Source organism: Lactuca virosa, chromosome 5, assembly GCF_052849685.1.
Source record: "Lactuca virosa cultivar CGN04683 chromosome 5, Lactuca_virosa_CGN04683_v6, whole genome shotgun sequence".
NCBI lineage: Eukaryota > Viridiplantae > Streptophyta > Magnoliopsida > Asterales > Asteraceae > Lactuca > Lactuca virosa.
Window position 1 is genome coordinate 427,003,392 of NC_136430.1, and position 24,435 is coordinate 427,027,826.

At 40.8% G+C, this 24,435-nt stretch overlaps 1 protein-coding gene and 1 long non-coding RNA gene across 2 annotated transcripts; one reads left to right on the top strand and one right to left on the bottom strand.

The window, feature by feature from the left end:
• The first annotated feature begins 6,038 nt into the window (after positions 1-6,038).
• On the top strand, positions 6,039-7,390 carry LOC145112925 (uncharacterized). The gene is made up of 2 exons (XM_079049038.1): positions 6,039-6,432; positions 7,121-7,390. Exons 1-2 carry the CDS (start codon positions 6,106-6,108, stop codon positions 7,289-7,291), a joined length of 498 nt encoding a protein of 165 aa, XP_078905164.1. The 5' UTR covers positions 6,039-6,105; the 3' UTR covers positions 7,292-7,390.
• A 2,707-nt stretch (positions 7,391-10,097) lies between these two features.
• LOC145112937 (uncharacterized) lies at positions 10,098-22,518 on the bottom strand. Its single transcript, XR_013710696.1, has 3 exons — positions 21,822-22,518; positions 16,233-17,184; positions 10,098-11,026 (listed from the first exon to the last, which is right to left on the bottom strand). It is a non-coding gene; the product is annotated as an uncharacterized LOC145112937 (long non-coding RNA).
• Between the last annotated feature and the right edge of the window lie 1,917 nt (positions 22,519-24,435).

Consider the following 24,435-nt stretch of genomic DNA (forward strand, 5'->3'; position numbering starts at 1 on the left):
TTGGGGCGGTCCCGAGGAATGTTAGTATGTTACCGGATTATGGTGCGATGCCGGTCAGGGCCCGAGGAATGTTTAAAGGTTAATGTTATGTGTTTAGGCTTATGTGTATTATTTGATTATGCTCACATGTATTTTGAGATACGCTCGATGCCGAGCGGGGCCCCATACCGGGCGGGGCCCGATGCCCGGGAAAGCCGATGCCGAGTTTGACTCGATGTAGCAGGGGCGGGGCCCAAGATATGTTTATGTGATATGTGTATGGTATGTGGTAGTTGGGGAGACTCACTAAGCTTCGTGCTTACAGTTTTCAGTTAGGTTTCAGGTACTTCCGCTAGCAAGGGGAAGAGCTCGGGATGACTGCATGACACACACCACAGTTTTTAGCCTGGGAGGATTTACTCTGATTTTTGACATATGATTTTGATACATTGACAGATATTATGATATTTTTGAGATACATGGTTATGATTTTTATGGGATGGATGATATTGATGGTTTTTACTACTGAATTGAAACGAAATTTTTGGTCTATATTTTTGGGATGTTTCAGTTAATTCTAGGTCTCTGACTACGACCATTGGCAACAAGACGAGCCTTGTATCGAGACAACGTACCATCCAAATTAAGCTTCTTTTTAAATAACGAAATGCAATTAATAATATTAGCTCCCTGTGGACGTGGTACGAGAGTCAATGTTTTGTTTTTAATAAGAGCACAATATTCCTATTTCATTGATTTTATCTAGTTGGGATCTTTAAATGCCTGTAAATAAGTTCACGAAATAGGAGAAGTGGAGTCAAAATGGAGATTTAGTTTCTGGTGTGGCTATTTTTTAATGCCACATTTGAGATGAGTGACCATATGGTGCTGGTTGTGAGGAGTGGTAGGCATGGAGGAGGCCGGGTCAGCCGTGATGGGTGATTCGGCAATTGGTGTAGTCGTAGGAGAGGAGGCACCTCCTTGAGAGTGGTAGCGGAAGACACGACAGTGGGAAGTTGCCGATCCTTGGAAAAAAGAGACACATCGATGATTGGAGGATCCTCGTTGATGGGAGAGGCCGAGGAAGGAGAGTAAAAAATAGGAGGACTCACATGATCTAAGAACGAATATGAAGGAGCATTATCGGAAGTCATAGATCCGAAGGGAAATATGGTTTCTTCAAAGACAACGTGACGAGAGATGACAATTTTCTTTGTGTGGAGGTCTAGACATCGATATCCTTTGTGATTGGTTGGGTAGCCAAGAAAAACACAAGAGGTTGATCTAGATGAAACAATATGAGATGATTTTATTTGATGATATACGTATTTTCATACTTATAATATATGGGGTAGTGAAGGGTAAAGAGGGATGAAAATAATAATGAAATGTCGTAACCTTTATAGTACTACTAGACTAGCGATGTAGTCGCCTAGTAGGGTATTGACGATGACCACAAACCATTCTAGACAATTCAGGTCAAACATAGACATGCTTGCAACCTGTAGATGTTTATACGTCATACACATGCAGGTTTACAACCTGTAGTTGTTAATCAATCGTACATGGGCAGGTTTACAACCTGTATGTGTTAATCAATCGTACACGTGCAGATTTACAACATGTAGTTGTTAATCAATCGTACACGAGCAGGTTTACAACTTGTAGGTATTAATCAATCGTACACGGGCATGTTTACAATCTGTAGGTGTTAATCAGTTGTACACAAGCATGTTTACAACCTGTAGGTGTTAATAAATTGTATGCGGGAATGTCAGTGGCCTGTAGGCTTTGATGAACCGTATGCGGACAGGTCTATGACCAGTAGGTGTTACTGAACTATACATGGGCAGGTCCTCGACCTATAGATGTTATGGAACCTCATACATATGGGGATGTTATGGAACCTCATATAGATAGGACTACGAACTGTAGGTATGAAATAATTATTCATGTGGGTACTCTATTCACCCCATGATTATCTTATTAGCATATATTGCTAAGGAATCCTCGAAGCAATATTATTCACTTAGAGATCCTTTAGGATAGATCCTTTGAGATCATCGGTTTAGGATCAAGGAGTGAGAATAACGGGAATGGGTAATTGGGTTATTAGTTTGATTCAAAATATATATAACAAATTAAGTATAATATTGTGGGTTGAAAACCCTATGTACTCACCAGGTTTCCCAACATGACCCACTCAGTTTCTTTGCATCACAGGTAGTGGTGCAAAGGTATATGATGTTTGGATCCGATGAGAAATTTGAGGAAATTTAGGCCATTAGATGTTGTAAGGCCAGTAATGATTGCGTTTATGCTTATGTTTCTTGTATCAGTTATGACATCCCAAGTTTTTAATAAATCAATATAAAACATTTCTTCGGAAATACTTTTATGAGACAAATTCTGCAATAATAATAATATATGTTTTAAAATAAGCATAAATAAAAAGGTATTTTCTGACCGTAAAAATGGGAATGTCACCGATAATATAATCCACGTAAATAACCAAATATGCAATGTGACCACCCTTCCTGAAGATAAAGAGAGAAGAATCACACTTGCTATGAACAAAACCAATACGTGAGATAAAAGTAGCAAAGCACTGAAACCAAGTGTATCGATCCTGTTTGAGACCATATAGAGATCTCTGAAGTAAACAGACATGATCCGGTTTGGATGGATCCCGAAAACCAGGTGGTTGTTGCATGTATACAATCTCCTGAAGGTGACCACGAAGAAATGCATTCTTCACGTTAAGGTGCCAAATGGGACACTTATCAAAATGGTGGAGTGATCTTGATTGGTTACATGAATTGAGGATTCGTCTCTAACTAAAACACTGGAAGATAAATGTTTTCTTTTATCTGAAATAGATGAGAGTATACTTGCATCTGATTGGAGATGGGAGGTGGCTCCGGTGTCCATGTACCATTTTGCATGTCCAGGGTCATTTAGAGACATAGTGTTGAACATATGTGGGAGTGTAGTGGGATGATCAGACGATATCGGAGGCTGGTGGGATGCATTAAATGCTTGTTGAATAAATAGGCTAGGTGATGTTGGCCTAAAAAACTGATGAGAGCTCTGTTGGGTTTGTGACAGTCGTGGCCCAATGGACTGATGAGCAGTAGCAGATGGGGCCGAAGGAGGAGGCAGGATACCCGACTGAGACGCAATCTGGTACCACCCATAAGCCCAACCTAACGATACATAGGGTGGTCTGCTGTTCTTGTGCGACATTTGTTGCTATTGCTGCCATCCATAGTTCTGTCAACCACCGTGCCTTCCTCCGCCACGACCGCCTCTGTGACTCTGACTGCCCCGTCCTCCACGAAATCCACCTCGATTGTTGTTGTTGTTTTGATAAGTGGAGTCAGTGGCGATGACTATGGGTGACGAAGTGTGATCAGAGTGAGTGATAGAGGCGGTGCGATTCTCATCCTAAACAAGTTGTTGATCTTCGAGCACCAACATAGAGCGAGTGTCTCAAAATGATGGGACCAGTTGTTGATGTCAGATGGTGGTTGCAATGTGATGGTACTTCACTGATAGCCCATTCAACATGTAGGAGACTAGGTTGATTTCTGGAACTTTTGCATCCATGTTCTCAAGAAGATCTGCTAAAGCTTTAACACGATTGCAATAGTCAACCATTGAAGAATCACTAATATTAATATTTATGAGCTCATTGTTAAGCTGGATGACTTTGTTATTCTTGTTATCACAGAAGACTTTTCAATTGTCTCCCAAACTTCATAAGCCGGAGTTCGTTTTGTGAAGATGAGATGAAGGAGAGGAAGAGATAGAGTATCGTAAAGCCATGAATTGACTATAGAGTCATTGTGTTTCCATGATCGGAATGGTGTTATCAGAATCTTTCTCAGCAGAAGAAGTCTGAGGCTGAACGTGAGGAACAAGATGTTCAATAACTCCATAACCAATACAGTGAATCTCAAACAATTCACGCCAAATATCATAATTCATCTTATCTAGATCAACAACAATAGGTACATCATGATTGATGTTTATTGTAGAGGAAGGTTTTTTTGTGAGTGCAGACATGTTGGAGATAGATCAGAGAGAAGACTTTTCTCTCTGAGATATAAGCATAAGAATAATTAGGAGACGACTAGGGTTAGGATCTTACACTCTGATACCATGAAGCTAGGTATTTTCCCATGCAACATATCTTCTATTAATCACCAATATATACATCTACAAAATACAGTGAAGGCCCAATACGAAGGAGGTCGAATATACAAACACAATACAAAAGGCCTACACTAAATTACAAATACAATAGTCCGCTAACATTCATGCCTATCTGGAATCCTTGCTAAACTGAAATGACATTCAACCTCATTTGATGAAGGGAGTGAATGCAAATACCAAAAGATGTGTGATATTACCAGGTTGAATGTTCGATGGCGTGGAGAAGTGATTAAAAGGTTTTTCGATATGACAATGAGATATTATGAACATAAGGAGCCCATCTTATAGGAAATGGAAGATAAGAATAAGTGGATAGATGAGAAGATGCTCGAAAAAAGGCATGTGTCGATGAGGAAGTAAAAGATGTAGAACTATCGTTGCTTGATAAAAAAACTCAAGTAAACTAACTTCATTTCTACATCACATGGAGAGTGATATATTCCTCAAACAAAAATGGATCGATTGCGAGAAAACTAAATTCCCTTTTAATGAATAGTTAGTTATATGTATTGAATCTCTTTTTAAGTAGCTTTTTGTATTAATGAAATATTCACATATTTTGCGTTAAACTAAAACAATATATTACATAACTACACGTTAAAAAACAGAGACAAAAATCATAATAATATCCACTTACATATACATTATATAACGAAATATGTCTAAAGTTACATGTTCCCCCAACTATCTATATAAATTGTTAGTCTAATCAGAGATGGAACCCTCAAGGCCATAGACCCGCAATATGTCAATTGTCAACATCCCATGGAAAAAGCAAACAAAAACTATATAGTATCCCTATATGTTGGATTAATGTGATACATTGGTGCCCTGCAAAAGATCAATATGATGCTCTCAATGGGGATAGGATCGCTCCCGACCATCGTCCAGTAATTGATATCCCCTAATGCCATATGGTACATCGATAGCTTATGATGCATACTTTGTATATGAGATGCGTCTATGTTTATTAAAAACAAATCATATGACATGAGAGTTTTATTGCTATCAAAGATGTTTGGACCGTTCATAATGTTCTTATTATGATAGTCAATGTGTATATCAAGACTTGTTATTATTTTTTATACACTTCGTTACAATGTCAATATAATTTTTTTTTCTATTTTGCCAAATAAAGCTATTTAAATTTTCTAACTTATTTTTGTATCAACCTCTAAATTTCTTAAGAAAAAAAAAATCATATTATCTCATCTTACAGATTACATAAAACGGAATATACCATGGGCTCCAAACTAGACCTGTCAATGGGGCGGGTTTTGACCCTGATTCGCTCCAAACCCGTAAGAATTTAACGGGTTTGGATTTTAATTTTTGATTCGTTTACCCGTTTACGATCCATTTCCGTTTACCCTGTTAGTAAATGGGTCGGGTATGGATCATTGTCGATCCGCTCCACTTATGACCTGCCCCATTTAATATATATATATATATATATATATATATATATATATATATATATATATATATATAACTCGATGTCTTCGTAAAATGTGATATTTATTGTATTGGACTTTGAGTATTAATTAATGTACATCTTGTTTAAGTAGACATTTTATCTTTTTGAGAAATATTATTACTTTGTAGAACACATAAATATTATGAAAATTTAATATTATAAAAGGGTCGGGTTAATGGGTCGGGTATTCGTTGATTCGGTGGATACGGGTATGGATTCGACTATTAAAGACCCTGAGGGTTATTGGAGCGGGGCGGGTCATGTTTTTATTTTTTTAAACGGGTTTGGATCAGGATGATTCGCTCCAAACCCGCCCAATTGACAGGTCTACTCAAACGCGATCCATAATGTAACCCGTCTGGGGTGACGTACGTCGTTAGTCGTTACCCCTTCAAAACTTTATCCGTGTGGTTCAGAAAGCAGATGAAACAATGGTGGTAACTGCTGCAACTACATCTCTTCCACCATTACCCATTTTGAAATATCATGCCATCGGATTCCCAATTAAATCTTCGCTATTCATACTTCCGTCACCAAGAACCAATTGCATCCCCCGCCTTGTAATTCCTCCCCGCGCCGCCGTAATCCGCCCAATTTCCGCTACTACGGATGGGGTTTTTCTGCTATCTGAAGCAAGTTCCCCTGAAAACACCGATCAGATTGTTTCCACAGCCTCCGATAACGGTGATGGAGTCTCCATCGTTATTTCAGTTCTTCTTTCCATTGCTTTTGTTGGCTTATCAGTTCTCACTATTGGGGTAAGGTACTGTATACGTCGTTAGATCATGAATATTCATATGCAATTCCACATTTTTTTTAAAGTTCTTAGCTGTTGGTTTAGATTTGAGGTCAAAAGGGCTGATTTCATTTACAAATTATCATAATGCTGAAATTTTTAGACAAGAAAAGGGGTGGTCGAACTTTGAGGTCAAACAGACAATTTTTCTGGTATCGAATTCGGTATCTGTTCTTTGAAGCTACTCATAAAATTTATAAACCCAGTACTCTCGTAAGAATCATAACAAAATTTAAAAAAAATTAGGTCTAATCTACTGCAAATTTGGTATCGATTTCCAGTTTTTAAAGATGACATGATTGACTTCAAAAGTCAAAGTGTACATACATTCTTTGATGGCTTGACATGTATGCTCATCGAATTTCATATCAATTCTAGAAATGTTTTGAGCAATTTTGATAATCTCATTAGATTTTCAACAAAATATCTCAAACCGAAAAGTGTAGATGAAATCTGTAACAAATGTAGTATCATTTTGAGCTTGAATTATATGTTACACCAAATTCGATTATATTACTTCAAATATTTGAGGAAATTAGATAATCCCATCAGACTTATGTTTTGAGTTCCAGTAAGTGTCATGTTGACTTTAGAAGCCAAACTGTATTTTTGGGTAATTTGAAGTTTTCGTTCGTGTGTGTGTTTTTCAGGTTATCTACATAGCTGTAACAGATTTCTTACAGAAAAGGGAGAAAGATAAGTTTGAGAAAGAAGAAGCAGAGAAAGCAAAGAAAGGTGGCAAGAAGAAGAGAGTAAGAGCAAGAGCTGGACCGAAAGGATTTGGAAAGAAGATCGAGAGTGACGATGATTTTGATTTGTAGATTCTAGAAAATTTCAATTTAAAGATGTACACAATTCTTGTTCATCACCGCAGAATTAAGTGTTAGAATACTCGATGCAAAAAGGTTTTATCCTTTTGAGTTTTGGTGTATGTTATCTGTGTTTTACATGCGAAAATTAAAAAAAAAAAAAAAAAAAAAAAAAAAAAAACATAATTTTTGAAGTTTATTGTGTTAGAAATCTTCAAAAATATCATTTACACTGCAAAATCTATTTGTTTGTTGTTATTTTTGTAGGTAACACTATAATAATAAACTTTATTTTGTTATGAAAAATGATTTTAGAAGACTTTCAACACACAAAAAAAAAAATTAAAAAAATGTTTTTTTTTGTACAGATAATACATGGATTTTCATAGACGTTGTTTGTGAAAACAAAAATTGATTTTTTTTTCATCTAGTTTTAGGACCGATTTTTTTTTGTTGATGTTTGAGATTTTCACTAACGTTTTCTACAAAAATATTAAAAAACATATCATTTTATAAAATTTTCACAATAACATCTGTAAGAATCATTACTAATTTACTAGCTATTTTTTGTTTAAATTTTGAAAAATAAACAAAAAAATTAGTCTGCCTTTTTCTCTTTCTTTTTACCATTTTTGTGATTAATACTTTATAATTTTATATAATTAACTTTAATATGCTTACTCCATCTATTTTTTGTTGCCTAATTAAAAAAAGGAAAACTTCTCATCCCACATCGCCTAGGGAGAAGAGCTTATTAGGGTCTATAAACAGTGTTCGAGCTTCATTGTCGCCGGACTCGGTTGCGCGAGTCTATGACCCAAGTGGGGGCATTAAGGTGGGTTTCGGAGGGATGTTGAAAGGGGACACAGACTATGGAGGTTCCCTGTCCAAATCCATGAGGGGAAGGTCGGGTCGGGCTCTAAAGGTTCGCGGCGACGATGCATTAATTGAAATGGTTATTGCACGGCGTTTGGCAGTCTCTGAATGGTGTCGGTTAGGATCCACGGTATAAATAACTGACGGGGGCCCGAGTGCAAGAACCACCGTGCGCTGGTGGCGACCTCTTGAAGAGCGAGCAAGCCACTGGAATATCTATTTTCCATCCAGACCTGTAACAGGGAAAGGGTGGCGTATGGGCTGACTTATCAGAGCAGCAACCGGCACATTGACTGTATAAGGTGCGAACCCTTAATCTTCTCATGGACTTGGCTGATACTTCGGTGGTTACACTGTCCTCATCAACCCCAACTCCCATCTTTTGACTTTCACTTTCATTCCTCCTTCGCTCACCAAGTGTTTGATAAAATGCTCCTTCCAAATTTAGAGTCTATGTCATTTAGCAGATTAGCTTCCATCGTGTCTTTTTATTCTATTTATTTTTTTTAAATATTTTATGTTCTACTTTCTGAGATTTTTTACTGTGCATCACCATTGTTGCACAGACAAGGTTTGCATCTTTTGTACAGGCCAATCCATTGATGAATGGCACAATCTGCCATTCTGTAATCAGGATCATGAATTCAGTTCACTTAACCTTTCGATTTGATTTCTTACAGCTTTGTTGATGCGCCTTGATTTTGTTGCTTTAGTAGTGTTTCTTTTCCCATGAATTCTGCAATTGAATCCATCCATTTTAAAACAGAATTTGGTTATGCCTTCTGATTTAAACCATCAACTTGTTTAAATAATTTGTAACTTGAACAATCAACGTTGGTTTGGACCCTTTGAATATCGTGGTGAAATTTTCCTGATACCCTGCATTAATGGGATAGCTTTTGATAAGAATATTGCTTTCTGATGACCTTTCTAATATGGAGCAGAATTTATACATAATGATGTTCCCCATCAACTTTACTTAAAACAAGCACGTACAGTTTTATCAATCTTTTGAGTGAAAGGACAGAAGTTGTCTATCAATGGAGTTAACCCAAGCATTTTACATAGTTTTTTTTTTCTTTATTTTAATTATTGGAAACCTTCTGTTGGATAATCTTAAAAGTTCATACTTTGTTAGAAGATGTCTATCAAAAAGATTATTACAAATGATTAAAGATAAATTGTTATGTGTAAGCTGACATGGCACAATCATCTATAACGTATAAACTATATATACGTCTTGAAACCTCCTGTTTCAGCCTTAAAAAGGAAATGCATTAATTATAACTGTTTCATCTCAAAGTTTTGAATGTAAAAGAAGAACAAAAAACAAATGTATATATATATATATATATATATATATATATATATATATATATATATATATATATATATATATATATATATATACCTTGGAGCATGAAAATGAGGATGAAGCATCAATACTGAAGGAACTAATCAAACAGGGAGGTGAGTTATTTAGACACAATTAAAATCAAATTCAGACAAGTGAAGTGAACAACCTTAACTTGCCACATCTCAAGCAATTTAAATTTATTTTGACAAAACTTACAAAAAGAAGGTAACCACTTGGCAAACAGATTCAACTGATGGACAAGATAAAGATAGTTTCAACTTTCAATTTCCCACAAACCAACACACCATTACCAATATCACTCCCTCTACGTACACTAACAGAACTAACCCATATGAGCGTAGTTTTTCATGCAAATCAATCATAAAAACCAAAACTAAATGGTTTTTTTCTTTACCAAAATCCAAGATGTTCACAACTTTTGAGAAGCAGTGTAGTATGCAGAATTCGTGGAACCGTTGTGTAGGCTAAAACTGATGGTCAAATAGGTACTTCTAAATTTTAAATTTTTTCTAAATGGAATAAATTACAAATTTCATGAAAGTGCTATTAATAGATTTAAGGTTTTTCTGTATGTATTGATTGAGAAGTGTACAAAATAAATACACAAGGCAAATCGAGAAAAGGAAAATATTCTATGGAATCCCTTGATATTAGGGATTACCTACAATTAAGATTATAATTAGCTACCATCTTTCCTACAATAAATACAAAAATAATTTACATTTTCCCACACTCCTCCTCAGGTGAGTGGGATCCCATTCCCAACTTGGATAAGATTCTTTCAAACATTGGTGTACTTAGCCCTTTAGTGAAGACATCTACTAGTTGTTTATGAGTAGGCACAAATAGGATATAGTTTAAGCCACTGTCTAACTTGTCCTTGACAAAATGTCTGTCAACTTTAACATGCTTTGTCCGATCATGCTGAACTGGATTGTGAGCTATGTTTATTGCAAACTTATTGTCACAATACAACTTCATTGGTCCCTCCCAGTTGATCCTTAGATCTTCAAGGATAATTTTCAGCCATAATAGCTCACATATACTGTGTGCCATTCCCTGAAATTCTGCTTCAACAGTAGATCGTGCCACCACACTTTACTTCTTGGTTCTCCGTGTCATAAGGTTTCCTCCTAGGAGAGTGCAATACCCTGTTATTGATCTACTGTCAACTGTCAACTGATAACGTAGCATAGCTTGAATCGGTGTACGCCTCAAGAGTCACACAATTGTTTCTTTCAAACATGATCTGTAACAGCCCAATTTTCACACCCAAAAATTTCATTTTTAGAGATTACTTTAATTAAAACATTCGGAGGAAAAACATTGTCAAATCATAACATCTCATAAAACTATGTATAATGTCTGAAATCCAAATCATAATAGTGATAATGTCAGAGCACAATCCCAAGGAAACTCATACTGCGGAATCTGGGGTGTGTGTATGATGTGCAGCTACCGCGCCGGCTCCTTCCCCTTCGATGAAGAGGTACCTGAAACAAAACTGAAAACCGTAAGCACAAAGCTTAGTGAGCTCCCCCATAATACCACATACCATCCACCTATAATGAATAGCTAGGAGATACGGGTCTCGCCCACACTCATGGAGATACGGGCCTCGCCCACACGCCGCTAGCTGGGAGATACGGGCCTCGCCCACACTCCACTATCTCTGAGATACGGGTCTCGCCCACACTCAGCTACTAAACCATAACATACAAGTATCACACAGACAACGAGTATAAACAATTCTATCATACAAGCATATATCATAATCAAACTCAACTATGAGATACGGGCTCCGCCCACACTCCGATACTAACATATCGTCTATACGGGCCGACCTTGGTGCCTTAGACCTGTTCCTACTGGAAGCAAACTCACCTCAAACGAGTAGCTGTTGATAATCTGTGCGGGGGAATCTCCGACTGCTGCTGCTCCGGAAATCCTCCGGCTATATTCCTCACAAAACACTTAATCAGAATCTGGTATCTACCCTTTAGGGTAAAATGACTATTTTACCCCAGACCAAGTCCAAGTCAAAGTCAAAGTCAAAGTCAACGTCAAAGTCAACTTCCATTTGACCCGACTCGTCGAGTTGGGTCGTCAACTCGTCGAGTCCCTCTCTCTTCAACTGTCCTCCTCCATGTCCCTACTCGTCGAGTTTAGCAACGACTCGACGAGTTCTCCTTACAACCTCAAATGAACCTTCATCTGACTAGCCGAGCGGTATGAACACTCGTCGAGTCCATCTTCATCCTAAGAATACGTCCTGTCCTCGACTCGCCGAGTTGTATGAACAACTCGTCGAGTTCATCTTCAAGGGTTGGGAGATTGCCTTGGACTCGCCGAGTCTGTTCTAGCACTCGCCGAGTCCTATGAATTCCAGGTCTAAAACTAAGTCCAACGCGTTGGGTCACCCTCCTTGTCCTGCTACAACCCTTCTAACACCCAACTGAGTTCTTTTGACCCTCAACGGGTATGGGACTCAAAGCCCGGGACTCGTCGAGTCCCAAGAACGGACTCGCCGACTCGGTAACGTCCACACTCAAAATCCTCGATTTCTGATGTACAACTCATGACCAAAAGATAGATCTAGGCTCCTACAATCGTTCTAGCACGTAAAGTTACAAACTTTACGTGCATGCATGGGACTTTGAGTCCAAAAGGTCCTAAAACAAGCTCCTGGGTTGCATGGAGTCTTCCTTGGGTGGAAAAGCACCCACTTTCTGCCTTGTGACCCCTCAAAGGACCTAGATCCGAAGCCTTGTCCCCAACCATGCTTACATTCATGGTTGGCTACCTAAAATGGCTTATAAAAGCCCTAAATCTCCACAAAATGGGATCTAGCAAATGAACAAGCAAGTTAGCAACTTTATACCTTCTGAGGACTGAAAATGAAGCACAAACTCGAACCCCTCTGGTCTCCTCTTGTTTCTTCAAGCTCTTCTCCTTCCTTCTTAAGACCACCAACACCAAAATCCACCAAAATGACTTAGATTGCTTCAACAACGGCTAGGGTTTTCTATAGAGGGTTTCTGGGAGCATAAAGGGACGATGGAGGCTGTATAAGGTTGTTTAAATAGGGTGCAAACCCTCAGTTTAGGGTTTTGTCCAGACAGAGTCTACTCGTCGAGTCCGGGACTCGACTCGACGAGTCCATCACTTAAATCCCGCGTCTCATCCCGCTTCTACTCGGCGAGTTGGGCCTTCAACTCGCCGAGTCCCAGGCCAAAAATGCAAAATTACTAAAATAAAATACATACCAGGAAGCGGGTGCTACAAATCTCCCCCACTTATTTTAGACTTCGTCCTCGAAGTCTGCTGCTCGATCCTGGAATAGCTCCGGGTAATGCTCCATCATCTCATCCACTGGCTTCCAGGTCCATTCCGAGCCCTTCCGGTGCTGCCATTGCACCTTCACGAGCTCCACCCTCTTGTTCCTCAGATCCTTCGACTTCCGGTCGAGAATCGCTACAGGCCGCTCAATGTAATTCAGGCTGTCATCGACCTGAATATCCTCTAATGGTACCACTGCCGAGTCGTCCGCCAAACATTTCCATAACTGGGAGACGTGAAAAGTGTTATGAATCTGACTGAGTTCGGCTGGCAGATCCAACCTATATGCCACCTTGCCCACCCGGGCTATAACCCTGAAGGGTCCAATATACCTGGGACCCAACTTGCCCCGTTTCCTGAATCGGATGACGCCCTTCCATGGCGACACCTTCAGGAGAACCATATCCCCGACCTGGAACTCCAGGTCTGAACGACGCTTATCGACATAACTTTTCTGCCGACTCTGTGCAGTCTGAAGTCTGCTCCTGACCTGCTGAATTCTTTCTGTCGTCTTGAGCACCACCTCGGTGCTCCCCATGACCCTCTGGCCAACCTCGCCCCAGCATATCGGGGTCCTGCACTTCCTCCCGTATAACATCTCAAAGGGAGGACGGTCAATACTCGCGTGGTAGCTGTTGTTGTAGGAGAACTCAGCCAACGGAAGGTAAGTATCCCAACTACCACCAAAATCTAACACACACGCCCGCAGCATATCTTCCAGAGTCTGGATGGTCCGCTCGCTCTGGCCATCCGTCTGCGGGTGAAAGGCGGTGCTGAAATGCAGACGAGTACCCAACTCGTCATGAAACTTCTTCCAAAACCTGGAAGTAAACCGCACATCCCTGTCTGAAATCACCGAAACTGGCACCCCGTGCCGTGCCACCACCTCCCTGATGTAGATGTCGGCCAATTTCTCGGCCGAGATGCTCTCCTGAATTGGAATAAAATTGGCGCTCTTGGTCAATCGATCGACGATGACCCAAATCGAAGCCACTACCCCGCGCGGTCCTGGGAAGCTTTGTGATAAAATCCATCGTGATGTCTTCCCACTTCCACAGCGGGATATCCAACGGCTGCATCTTTCCATGTGGTCTCTGATGCTCGGCCTTGACCTTCCTGCAGGTCAAGCACCGCTCCGCGTACCATGCCACATCCCGCTTCATGCAAGGCCACCAATAGTCCAAACGAAGATCCCTATACATCTTCGTCGCCCCGGGATGAATGGAGAATCGAGATTTGTGCGCCTCCTCCATCAGGGTCTGGCGCACACCTCCATGATAAGGGACCCACACCCTACGGTGAAGAGTCAATAACCCTCGGCTATCATAGTCGAAGGAGGAAACCTGGACTACAGTCCGCTCACTCTTCCGATGTTCCTCCTTCATGGCCTCCTGTTGGGCCTCTCGAATCTGCTCCAACAGTGGAGTAACCACGGTCATCCTCATGCAGGTATCCCTGATCGGCACTGCCATGCGGCTAAGCGCGTCGGCCACAACGTTGGCCTTCCCCGGGTGGTAGAGGATCTCACAATCATAATCCTTTACCACATCGAGCCACCGACGCTGCCTCATATTTAGATTTGGCTGGTCCATGAGATACCTCAGGCTCTTATGGTCCGTGTAAATGGTACAACGGACCCCATAGAGGTAATGACGCCAAATCTTGAGGGCGAATACCACAGCCCCCAGCTCCAAATCATGCGTCGGGTAGTTCGCCTCGTGAGGCTTCAGCTGCCTCGAAGCGTAGGTGATGACATGCCCTCTCTGCATCAATATCGCGCCCAAACCTGAAATAGACGCGTCGCAGTACACAACAAAATCCTCTACGCCCTCTGGCAAGGCTAAGATCGGCGCCTCGCACAACCTCTGCCTCAGTGTCTCAAACGCTACCTGCTGCTCAGGCCCCCAACGGAAGACTACGGCCTTCTTCGTCAGCAACGTCAAGGGTACGTCTATCTTGGAGAAATCCTGGATGAATCTCCGATAGTAGCTGGCTAATCCCAGGAAACTCTGAATCTCAGATGGAGACTTCGGAACCTCCCATCTCATCACGGCCTCCACCTTGGCCGGGTCAACCAGAATACCGTTCTGGTTGACAAGGTGCCCAAGAAACTGCACCTCGCGCAACCAGAACTCACACTTGGAGAACTTGGCGTACAAGCTCTCTCTCCTCAGAGTATCCAAAACCTCTCGCAGATGCTCCTCATGCTGCTCCTGCGTCTTGGAATAGACCAAGATGTCGTCAATGAAAACTATCACGGACCGATCCAGCATCGGTCTACACACGCGGTTCATGAGGTCCATGAACGCGGCATGAGCATTGGTGAGCCCGAAAGGCATCACCATGAACTCATAGTGGTCATAGCGCGTCCGGAACGCAGTCTTCTGTACATCCCCCTCTCTGACCCTCATCTGATGATATCCTGATCGCAGATCAATCTTGGAGAACCAAGATGCTCCCTGTAGCTGGTCAAAGAGGTCATCAATCCTCGGGAGTGGGTAACGGTTCTTCACCGTTACCTTGTTCAGCTCCCTATAATCTATACACATCCGATGCGACCCGTCCTTCTTCTTTACAAACAGAATCGGGGCTCCCCAGGGTGAACTGCTCGGTCTAATGAATCCCTTGCCTAACAGCTCCTGCAGCTGTGTAGACAACTCCTGCATCTCAGGAGGAGCCAACCGATACAATGCCTTGGCTATCGGGGCCGCACCAGGGACTAGGTTGATCCTGAACTCCACCTGTCGCTCTGGGGGTATCCCAGGAAGCTCCTCTGGGAACATATCTGCGTAGTCTCGCACCACCGGAACGTCACTCACCCTCGCCTTACTCGCCTCCCGGGTATCCATGACATAGGCGACATATCCTGCGCAACCCTGCTGAAGGTAACGCCTAGCCCTTGCTGTTGAACATAAAGCTGGTCCTTGCTGTGGCCTCTCGCCCTGAATCACCAGCTCTCCCCCACTTGGGGTCCTGATTCGCACCAACTGCTGCGTACAGTCAATCACTGCCCCCATTGGGGCTTAGCCAATCCATACCGATAATAACCTTGTTCCCCCGCAAAGGTATGGGAACCAGATTTACCAGATAACGCTCCTCAAACAGTCGCATGACGCAATCTCGGTAGACCTCTGATGCTCGCACTGACCGGTCGTCCGCAATCTCGACCTCTAGAGGACAATCCAACGTGCCCGACGTCTCCGAAAACCTCTTGTTGAGCGCAAGAGAAACAAACGATCGGGTAGCACCCGAATCAAACAATACCTGAACTGGGATACCGTTCACATGGAACGATCCTAAACAGAGCGCATATCAATATCATAAACATCATATAAATAAATCAGAGGGAAAGAATCATACCCGAATAAACATCGGGTGCGGCGCGTGCCTCCTCGGTCGTCAACTGGAAAGCCCGACTCCTCACCACTGGAGCCTCTGCCTTGCCCTGCCGGCCATCAGTAATCCGCAGGGTTGCTGGAGCTGGCGCCTTCACTGGCGCTGCTGCTGACAACTGGGGGCAATTGGCCTTCTTGTGGCCCCTCTGGTTGCAGTGGAAACACAAAAACTCAGATGTCGGAATAGTGGGTGCAGGGGCGGTACAATCCCTGCTGAAATGCCCCGTCTTGCCGCATTTGTAGCAGCCAGCCAATCCCATCCTGCACGCTTCCTCATGAGACCTGACGCATTTCTTGCAGCGGCCCGGTCCCGGCTGGCCTTTCGGCCTCTCATCTAGCCCCTTGGGCTTCTTCCCTGAAGCCCCAGTCACCAATCCCTCTTCAGCTTTCCTCTTACCAATGTGCTCTAGATCAATCTCTCTCTCCCTTGCCCTGGAAATCATAGAATCCAGGGTGGGACAAGCGGAGAAGCTGACATGCTCCCTGAAATTCTGCTTCAACAGTAGATCGTGCCACCACGCTTTGCTTCTTGGTTCTCCGTGTCATAAGGTTTCCTCCTAGGAGAGTGCAATACCCTGTTATTGATCTACTGTCAACTGTCAACTGATAACGTAGCATAGCTTGAATCGGTGTACGCCTCAAGAGTCACACAATTCTTTCTTTCAAACATGATCTGTAACAGCTCAATTTTCACGCCCAAAAATTTCATTTTTAGAGATTACTTTAATTAAAACATTCGGAGGAAAAACATTGTCAAATCATAACATCTCATAAAACTATGTATAATGTCTGAAATCCAAATCATAATAGTGATAATGTCAGAGCACAATCCCAAGGAAACTCATAGTGCGGAATCTGGGGTGTGTGTATGATGTGCAGCTACCGCGCCGGCTCCTTCCCCTTCGATGAAGAGGTACCTGAAACAAAACTGAAAACCGTAAGCACAAAGCTTAGTGAGCTCCCCCATAATACAACATACCATCCACCTATAATGAACAGCTAGGAGATACGGGCCTCGCCCACACTCATGGAGATACGGGCATCGCCCACACGCCGCTAGCTGGGAGATACGGGCCTCGCCCACACTCCACTATCTCTGAGATACGGGCCTCGCCCACACTCAGCTACTAAACCATAACATACAAGTATCACACAGACAACGAGTATAAACAATTCTATCATACAAGCATATATCATAATCAAACTCAACTATGAGATACGGGCTCCGCCCACACTCCGATACTAACATATCGTCTATACGGGCCGGCCTTGGTGCCTTAGACCCGTTCATACTGGAAGGAAACTCACCTCAAACGAGTAGCTGCTGATAATCTGTGGGGGGGAATCTCCGACTGTTGACCAAGTCCAAGTCAAAGTCAAAGTCAAAGTCAAAGTCAACGTCAAAGTCAACTTCCATTTGACCCGACTCGCCGAGTTGGGTCGTCAACTCGTCGAGTCCCTATCTCTTCAACTGTCCTCCTCCATGTCCCTACTCGTCGAGTTTAGCAACGACTCGACGAGTTCTCCTTACAACCTCAAATGAACCTTCATCTGACTCGTCGAGCGGTATGAACACTCGTCGAGTCCATCTTCATCCTAAGAATACGTCCTGTCCTCGACTCGCCGAGTTGTATGAACAACTCGTCGAGTTCATCTTCAAGGGTTGGGAGATTGCCTTGGACTCGCCGAGTCTGTTCTAGCACTCGCCGAGTCCTATGAATTCCAGGTCTAAACCTAAGTCCAATGCGTTGGGTCACCCTCCTTGTACTGCTACAACCCTTCTAACACCCAACTGAGTTCTTTTGACCCTCAACAGGTATGGGACTCAAAGCCTGGGACTCGTCGAGTCCCAAGAACGGACTCGCCGAGTCGGTAACGTCCACACTCAAAATCCTTAATTTATGATGTACAACTCATGACCAAAAGATAGATCTAGGCTCCTACAATCATTCTAGCACGTAAAGTTACAAACTTTACGTGCATGCATGGGACTTTGAGTCCAAAAGGTCCTAAAACAAGCTCTTGGGTTGCATGGAGTCTTCCTTGGGTCGAAAAGCACCCACTTTCTGCCTTGTGACCCCTCAAAGGACCTAGATCCGAAGCCTTGTCCCCAACCATTCTTGCATTCATGGTTGGCTACCGAAAATGGCTTATAAAAACCCTAAATCTCCACAAAATGGGATCTAGCAAATGAACAAGCAAGTTAGCAACTTTATACCTTCTGAGGACTGAAAATGAAGCACAAACTCGAACCCCTCTGGTCTCCTCTTGTTTCCTCAAGCTCTTCTCCTTCCTTCTTAAGACCACCAACACCAAAATCCACCAAAATGACTTAGATTGCTTCAACAACGGCTAGGGTTTTCTATAGAGGGTTTCTGGGAGCATAAAGGGACGATGGAGGCTGTATAAGGTTGTTTAAATAGGGTGCAAACCCTCAGTTTAGGGTTTTGTCCAGACAGAGTCTACTCGTCGAGTCCGGGACTCGAATCGACGAGTCCATCACTTAAATCCCGCGTCTCATCCCGCTTCTACTCGGCGAGTTGGGCCTTCAACTCGCCGAGTCCCAGGCCAAAAATGCAAAATTACTAAAATAAAATACATACCAGGAAGCGGGTGCTACATGATCCCTTTCCCTAGTGCTCCTTTGAAATAATGTAAAATCCGATATGTTGCTCGCAAATGGGTTTCCTTTGGATTATGCATAAACTGACTGACCATGCTTACAACATAAGCTATGTCAGGTCTGGTATGAGACAAATATATAAGTTTCCCCATAATTCGTTGATACATTTCTTTGTTTACACTTAAATCTTTTTATGCATTTCCCAGTTTATGATTTGGGTCTATAGGAGTACTAGTTGGTTTGCATGCACCTTGACCTGTTTCCATGAGTAAGTCTATAGTATACTTCTGTTGGGATGTAAAAATTCCCTTTCTTGAATGGGCAACTTCAATTCCAAGGAAATACTTCAGTCTTCCTAATGTCTTGATCTCAAATTCTTTGTCTAGACAATGACATAAGACTTGTTGCTCTATTTCATCATCTCCTGTTACGATGTTATCATACATATAAACCGGTAGGGTTGTTATCTTTCCTATTTTTGAGTGCTTCATGTAACACCCCGCTATTTTCTTCTTGTAAATCATTCAATTCAATCGAAGTCAGACTAGTTTCTGCTATCTTTTAGCACTGTTAAGGGTCTGTTTGAGAGTTTCCGAGCCTAGTGTAATGTAAGTATGGATGCTAGGATGAGTTAGCTTGAGATCGGGAGGATTAATTCGAACCAGAAAACCACTCACAAGGTGTTCACAGCCGCAATCTAGGTTCACGGCCATGAACCACCTCCTATATATATAAGAGTGACCTCTTTTTCTCCTCACTTCTCCTCCTCTCAACCGTGAACACCCCATTCTCTCTCAAAAAGCTTTGACCGTGAACACTCCAAAGCTCCAAAAACGTAAGTGTTTCAACCTTAAACTTGTTATACTTGAAAGGTTACTAGATCCTAGTCTTGATTCTTAATGATTCATCACCACCTTCATGAACTTGAAGGGATCACGGCCGTGAACCCTTCATAAGGGTCGTGAACCCTTCATAGATTCATTGGGCCGTGAACACCTCATGAGGCCGTGAACCTCATGAGGCCGTGAACCTCATGAGGTCGTGAACTCTATAAGGCCGCAAACCCATCCTTGGGTGGCCGTGAAACCCCTTCCAAGCTTCCATTTGTGAGCCTAACACTTCATTTAGGGTGTTTCCTACAATCTTAGGTGGTTTCCTATACTAGTTAAGAGTTGTAACCACTAATTGAATACACATATATGTGAATATATGCCTTATAGGATCCAACTGTGCTTCGTAACTTCAATTGTGAACTCAAGCATCCTATATCTATCTTACCTCCCAGATCACTCACAATCAGGTGAGTTCATACCCCTTTAATCTACCTTTTAAATGTTTTTAAATGCTTTTAAGGGGGGGGGGGGGGGGGGAATACAAGTTGAACACAATCTAAATTGTGTTAATAATTGTATGTGATATCAATCACACAAAGGATTTCCTTATGCTTTTAAGGATTACCAAATACTTCCAAAATGACTTAAAGTCATGCTAAATTTTTTAAGTCATGTAAACTCTTTTTGAAATACTGTTAAAACTCTTTAATACTGTTAAACACTTTGGAAAAGGTTGTATAAACTACTTCATATTATAATTGTTAAAATCATGTTCATATATTTATAAATATATAAATAAGACTTAAAGGGCTTAGGACTAATGAGTTGCCTTATCTCCTTTTCCTTGTTTGGATGTGGTTTAAGGTGAGGTTATTTGTCCGAAGGTCGTTTCCTTCTTAATTATATATATTATACATATGGGAATATAAAAGGTTACTTCAGTCGGTATCATTACCTTTGTATCATGTTGAGCAAAGGGATACATTCAGGAGAGATCATGCTAATCAGATAGAACGTATAAATTATAATAGGTATAATTTATGAAACAAATGAGAAATCTATTTTTCTAGATAAGTATACGAGGTCTAAACTACTTTATCAAGAAAAAGATATAATTCGATCTTTACTCAAAGTAAAATGTGATGGTACGTATTCAAGACATAACAATACTTGCTATGTTACATTCTTGTAACCAGAGTCTCGTGGAGGGAGAGCGTGCATTGTGTGTATAGATCTATACGAGACCGACAATCCCACATCCCGACTGCTAGCTACAGTCCGGCAGACCAGCCATGGGGTGACAAATGTTACATATTCAGTTTCGACACCAGTAGGTCGTCGTGTTCATTCTAGTCCAACATGGTTACAACTTTATCACATTTTAAAACCCTAATTAACCAGGTTAATATTAGGGTAGTTATTCACCAGTAGTTTATTCTTTTTAAGAAATACTAATGTAGTAATCATTTTCCATAATCAAAACGGAACAGTTTTGTGGGGATTTAAAACTACTTATCAGAACGGTTTTATGGGGATTTAAAACTACTTATCAGAACAGTTTTATGGGGATTTAAAACCACTTTTCACCAACAAGAAGGAAGACATCCTTCTTATAATTTTATGGATAGTTAAAATTATGTTAAACTTTATTATAAGTACAGTAACACTTAAATAGAACGGTTTTATGGGATTAAAACTACTTATCAGTTGTAAAGCAGAAAATATAGGATTTTCTGGAACGTAATCAGCCACTTTCTCAAAACTGGTATAACATAAAGAACTTTTAATGGTAAATTCTATAATTCTTTAGTTTATACAATAGAGTTATATATAAGTAATATCCGATTGGCAGTGGAATGTGTGACTTCCACCTTACTTACTGTTCCTTGTTTGGTTGTGGGCTTAGGGCAGATTCACACATTCAACTATCCATTCGATATTAGGTTATATATAACTAGTATAAACTAAGCAATTGCAGAGGGAACTATTGTGGTTATCATTTTATCACATCAGAAAATATAGGATTTTCTGGAGGAACTGACGAACTTTTCAAGAACTTAAAGTATACTTTATATAACTAAAATACTTATGAACTCACCAGCTTAAATGTTGATCTACTCTTTCAAAATAACTTGTATTCTCAGGAATCCAATAGACAGGTACACTTTCGGAGCTTTTGAGAAGACAGCCTAGTACCGTGTTGCGTCTTTTGTCTTCTATCGTATCTACTTTGTTGTGTGAATATGTAATGTTTAAACACTTATGTAAAACTTATACTTATTAATGCAATGGTTGTTTGTACTTTGATTACTATAATGCATGTGTTGTGATACTTACATGACGTCCTCCGCCCCCGAACGTTTCTGCCGTTCTGGTTTGGGGGTGTGACACTTCACGAACAAAGTGTGATCCCCTTGACTTTGTTTATATCCCAAAACTAACATAGTTCTAGAAAATTTCCCAAACCATGCTCGGGGAGATTGTTTTAAACCGTATAGTGCCTTTTTCAATTTACACACCGTATTGGGATTTGTTCCTTTTTCTATAACCAGAAGGAACATACATGCATGTAGATCTCCTCTTCAAGTTCTTCATGCAAAAATGCGTTTTTTACATCAAATTGATGCAACTCCCAACCAAGATTAGTAGCTAAGGATAGAATTACCTTAATTGTATTCATTTTCATAACTGGTGCGAATGTCTCAGAATAATCAATGCCAAAAGTCTGTCTATATCCCTTAGCTACCAATCTCGCTTTATACCTTTCAATTGACCCATCCGCCTTGTATTTACTATATAGACCCATTTGCATCCTATAGTTTTTTTTTCCTTCGGGCAATTTAACCAACTCCCAAGTTTTATTCTTTTCTAGTGCTTGCATTTCCACATTCATGGCTTGCTTCCATTTTTCATTAGATAATGCCTCAGTCAAACTAGTAGGAATGGTAATGGGGTTAGATTGACAAGAAATGCTTTGTATGTAGGAGAGAACTTTTGGAAAAGGGTGTAGTGTGATAAGGGATACAATGGTCTTTTTGTGCATTATCTTGCTCCTTTTCTAAAGGCAATGGGCAAATTTTGATCACTTGTTTGAGATTCAGTTTCACTTTGTAAGGGTATAGAATCAGAGACTATTACCCCCATTTAAAGGATCAAAAGGACTAGTATCAAACACTTGGACTTGCTCAGGTCTAGGAATGTTCTTCTTTTGTCTCGAGTATAACAGGTTCTTTCTAAACCGTGTGGATTCAGGCTCTGGAATAATTTCACGAACTGGAACCGTTGAGACTATTTTTGGACTAGAGATAGAATCATGGGTAGGAGTATTTGAGGGGTTAGGTTGGGATGATGTAGGAATAGATGTGGATTGAGACTATGATGTAACTGTTTCTGTTTCTGGATCATATCAGGTTCAAAGATATGATTGGAGTAAGATTGGGATGATGCAGGCAAAGATGTAGATAAGTCATGGAAAAGATCTTCCAAGCTTCCATTATCTTCCTTACAATTCTCCCCCTGAAGATAAGGTTAGGTGAAGTAGGGATTGTTTTCGCTAAAGGTTACATGTTTTGAAACAAAGAACCTTCTAGATGGGGGGTGGTAGCTTTTGTACCCTTTCTGGGTTGAGGAATATATAAAAAAAACAACACTTTAGAGATCGAGGATCAAGTTTGTTTCCGTCTTGTCTTGGCTATGGATGTGAACAAATGAGATACAGATGTGTGGAACAAGATTTTTGGAAGTGGACACATTCAGGTAGAAGGAAGAAAGTACATCCATCGGACTTTTGAATCCAAGAACTCGGGTAGGAAGTCTATTTATAAGGTAAGTTGTTGTGAGCACAGCTTCTCCCCCAAGATATTTTGAAACGTTATTTTGGAATAATAATGCTCTGGTTTGATCTAATAAATGCTCATTTTTCCTCTCTGACACTCCGTTCTGTTGAGGCGTTTTAACACATGAAGATTATTGAATTATTCCCTCCATTTGAAAATAAGAGGCGAGAGTTTGATTAAAATAATCTCCTCGAGCCTTATCAGATCTTATCCTTTGAACTTTGACTCCAAATTGGTTTTTTATCATTGAAATGAAATTAGGGAGAATAGTGCTAACATCTGATCTATGTTTTAACAGAAACACCCAAGTATCCCGTGTACAATCATCAATGAATGTCACAAACCATCGTGCACCCGACACATTGGAAATATTAGATGGACCACATATATCAGTGTGAATAAGATAAAAAGGAGAATTACTTTTTTTTTATTACTGATAGAAAAAGGGTTACGCTTGTGTTTAGCAAGCTCACATACCTCACAATGAAGGCTTTCAACATTAATTGTTTTAAACAGAGAAGGAAAAAGAACTTTAATAATCCTAAATGAGGGATGACCTAAACGACAATGATGAAGTATGATTTTTTCTTTATTGGAGATAGCAAATTCTGATATGAGTGAACGAGAATCTGTTATGAGTGAGTGAGATGATCTGGGTGTTTTTGGCAACTCAAGATGATATAGATCATCCTTTTCCTTAACAAGTCCAATCATCTTCCCTAAATCCTTTTCCTGAAGTACACAATATTTATCGGAAAATATCACATAACAATGTAAATCTCATGCTAGTTTTTTTACAGAGATCATATTAGTGGACAATTTTGTGACGTGAAGGACGCTTTTTAAAGGAATGGATGGGCTGATTTGGAAATCTCC

Coding starts and splice junctions, on each gene's coding strand:
- LOC145112925 (XM_079049038.1), top strand. CDS start 6,106: ATGGTGGTAACTGCTGCAACTACATCTCTTCCACCATTACCCATTTTG. Junction 6,433..7,120: donor TATCAGTTCTCACTATTGGG/GTAAGGTACTGT, acceptor TGTGTTTTTCAG/GTTATCTACATAGCTGTAAC.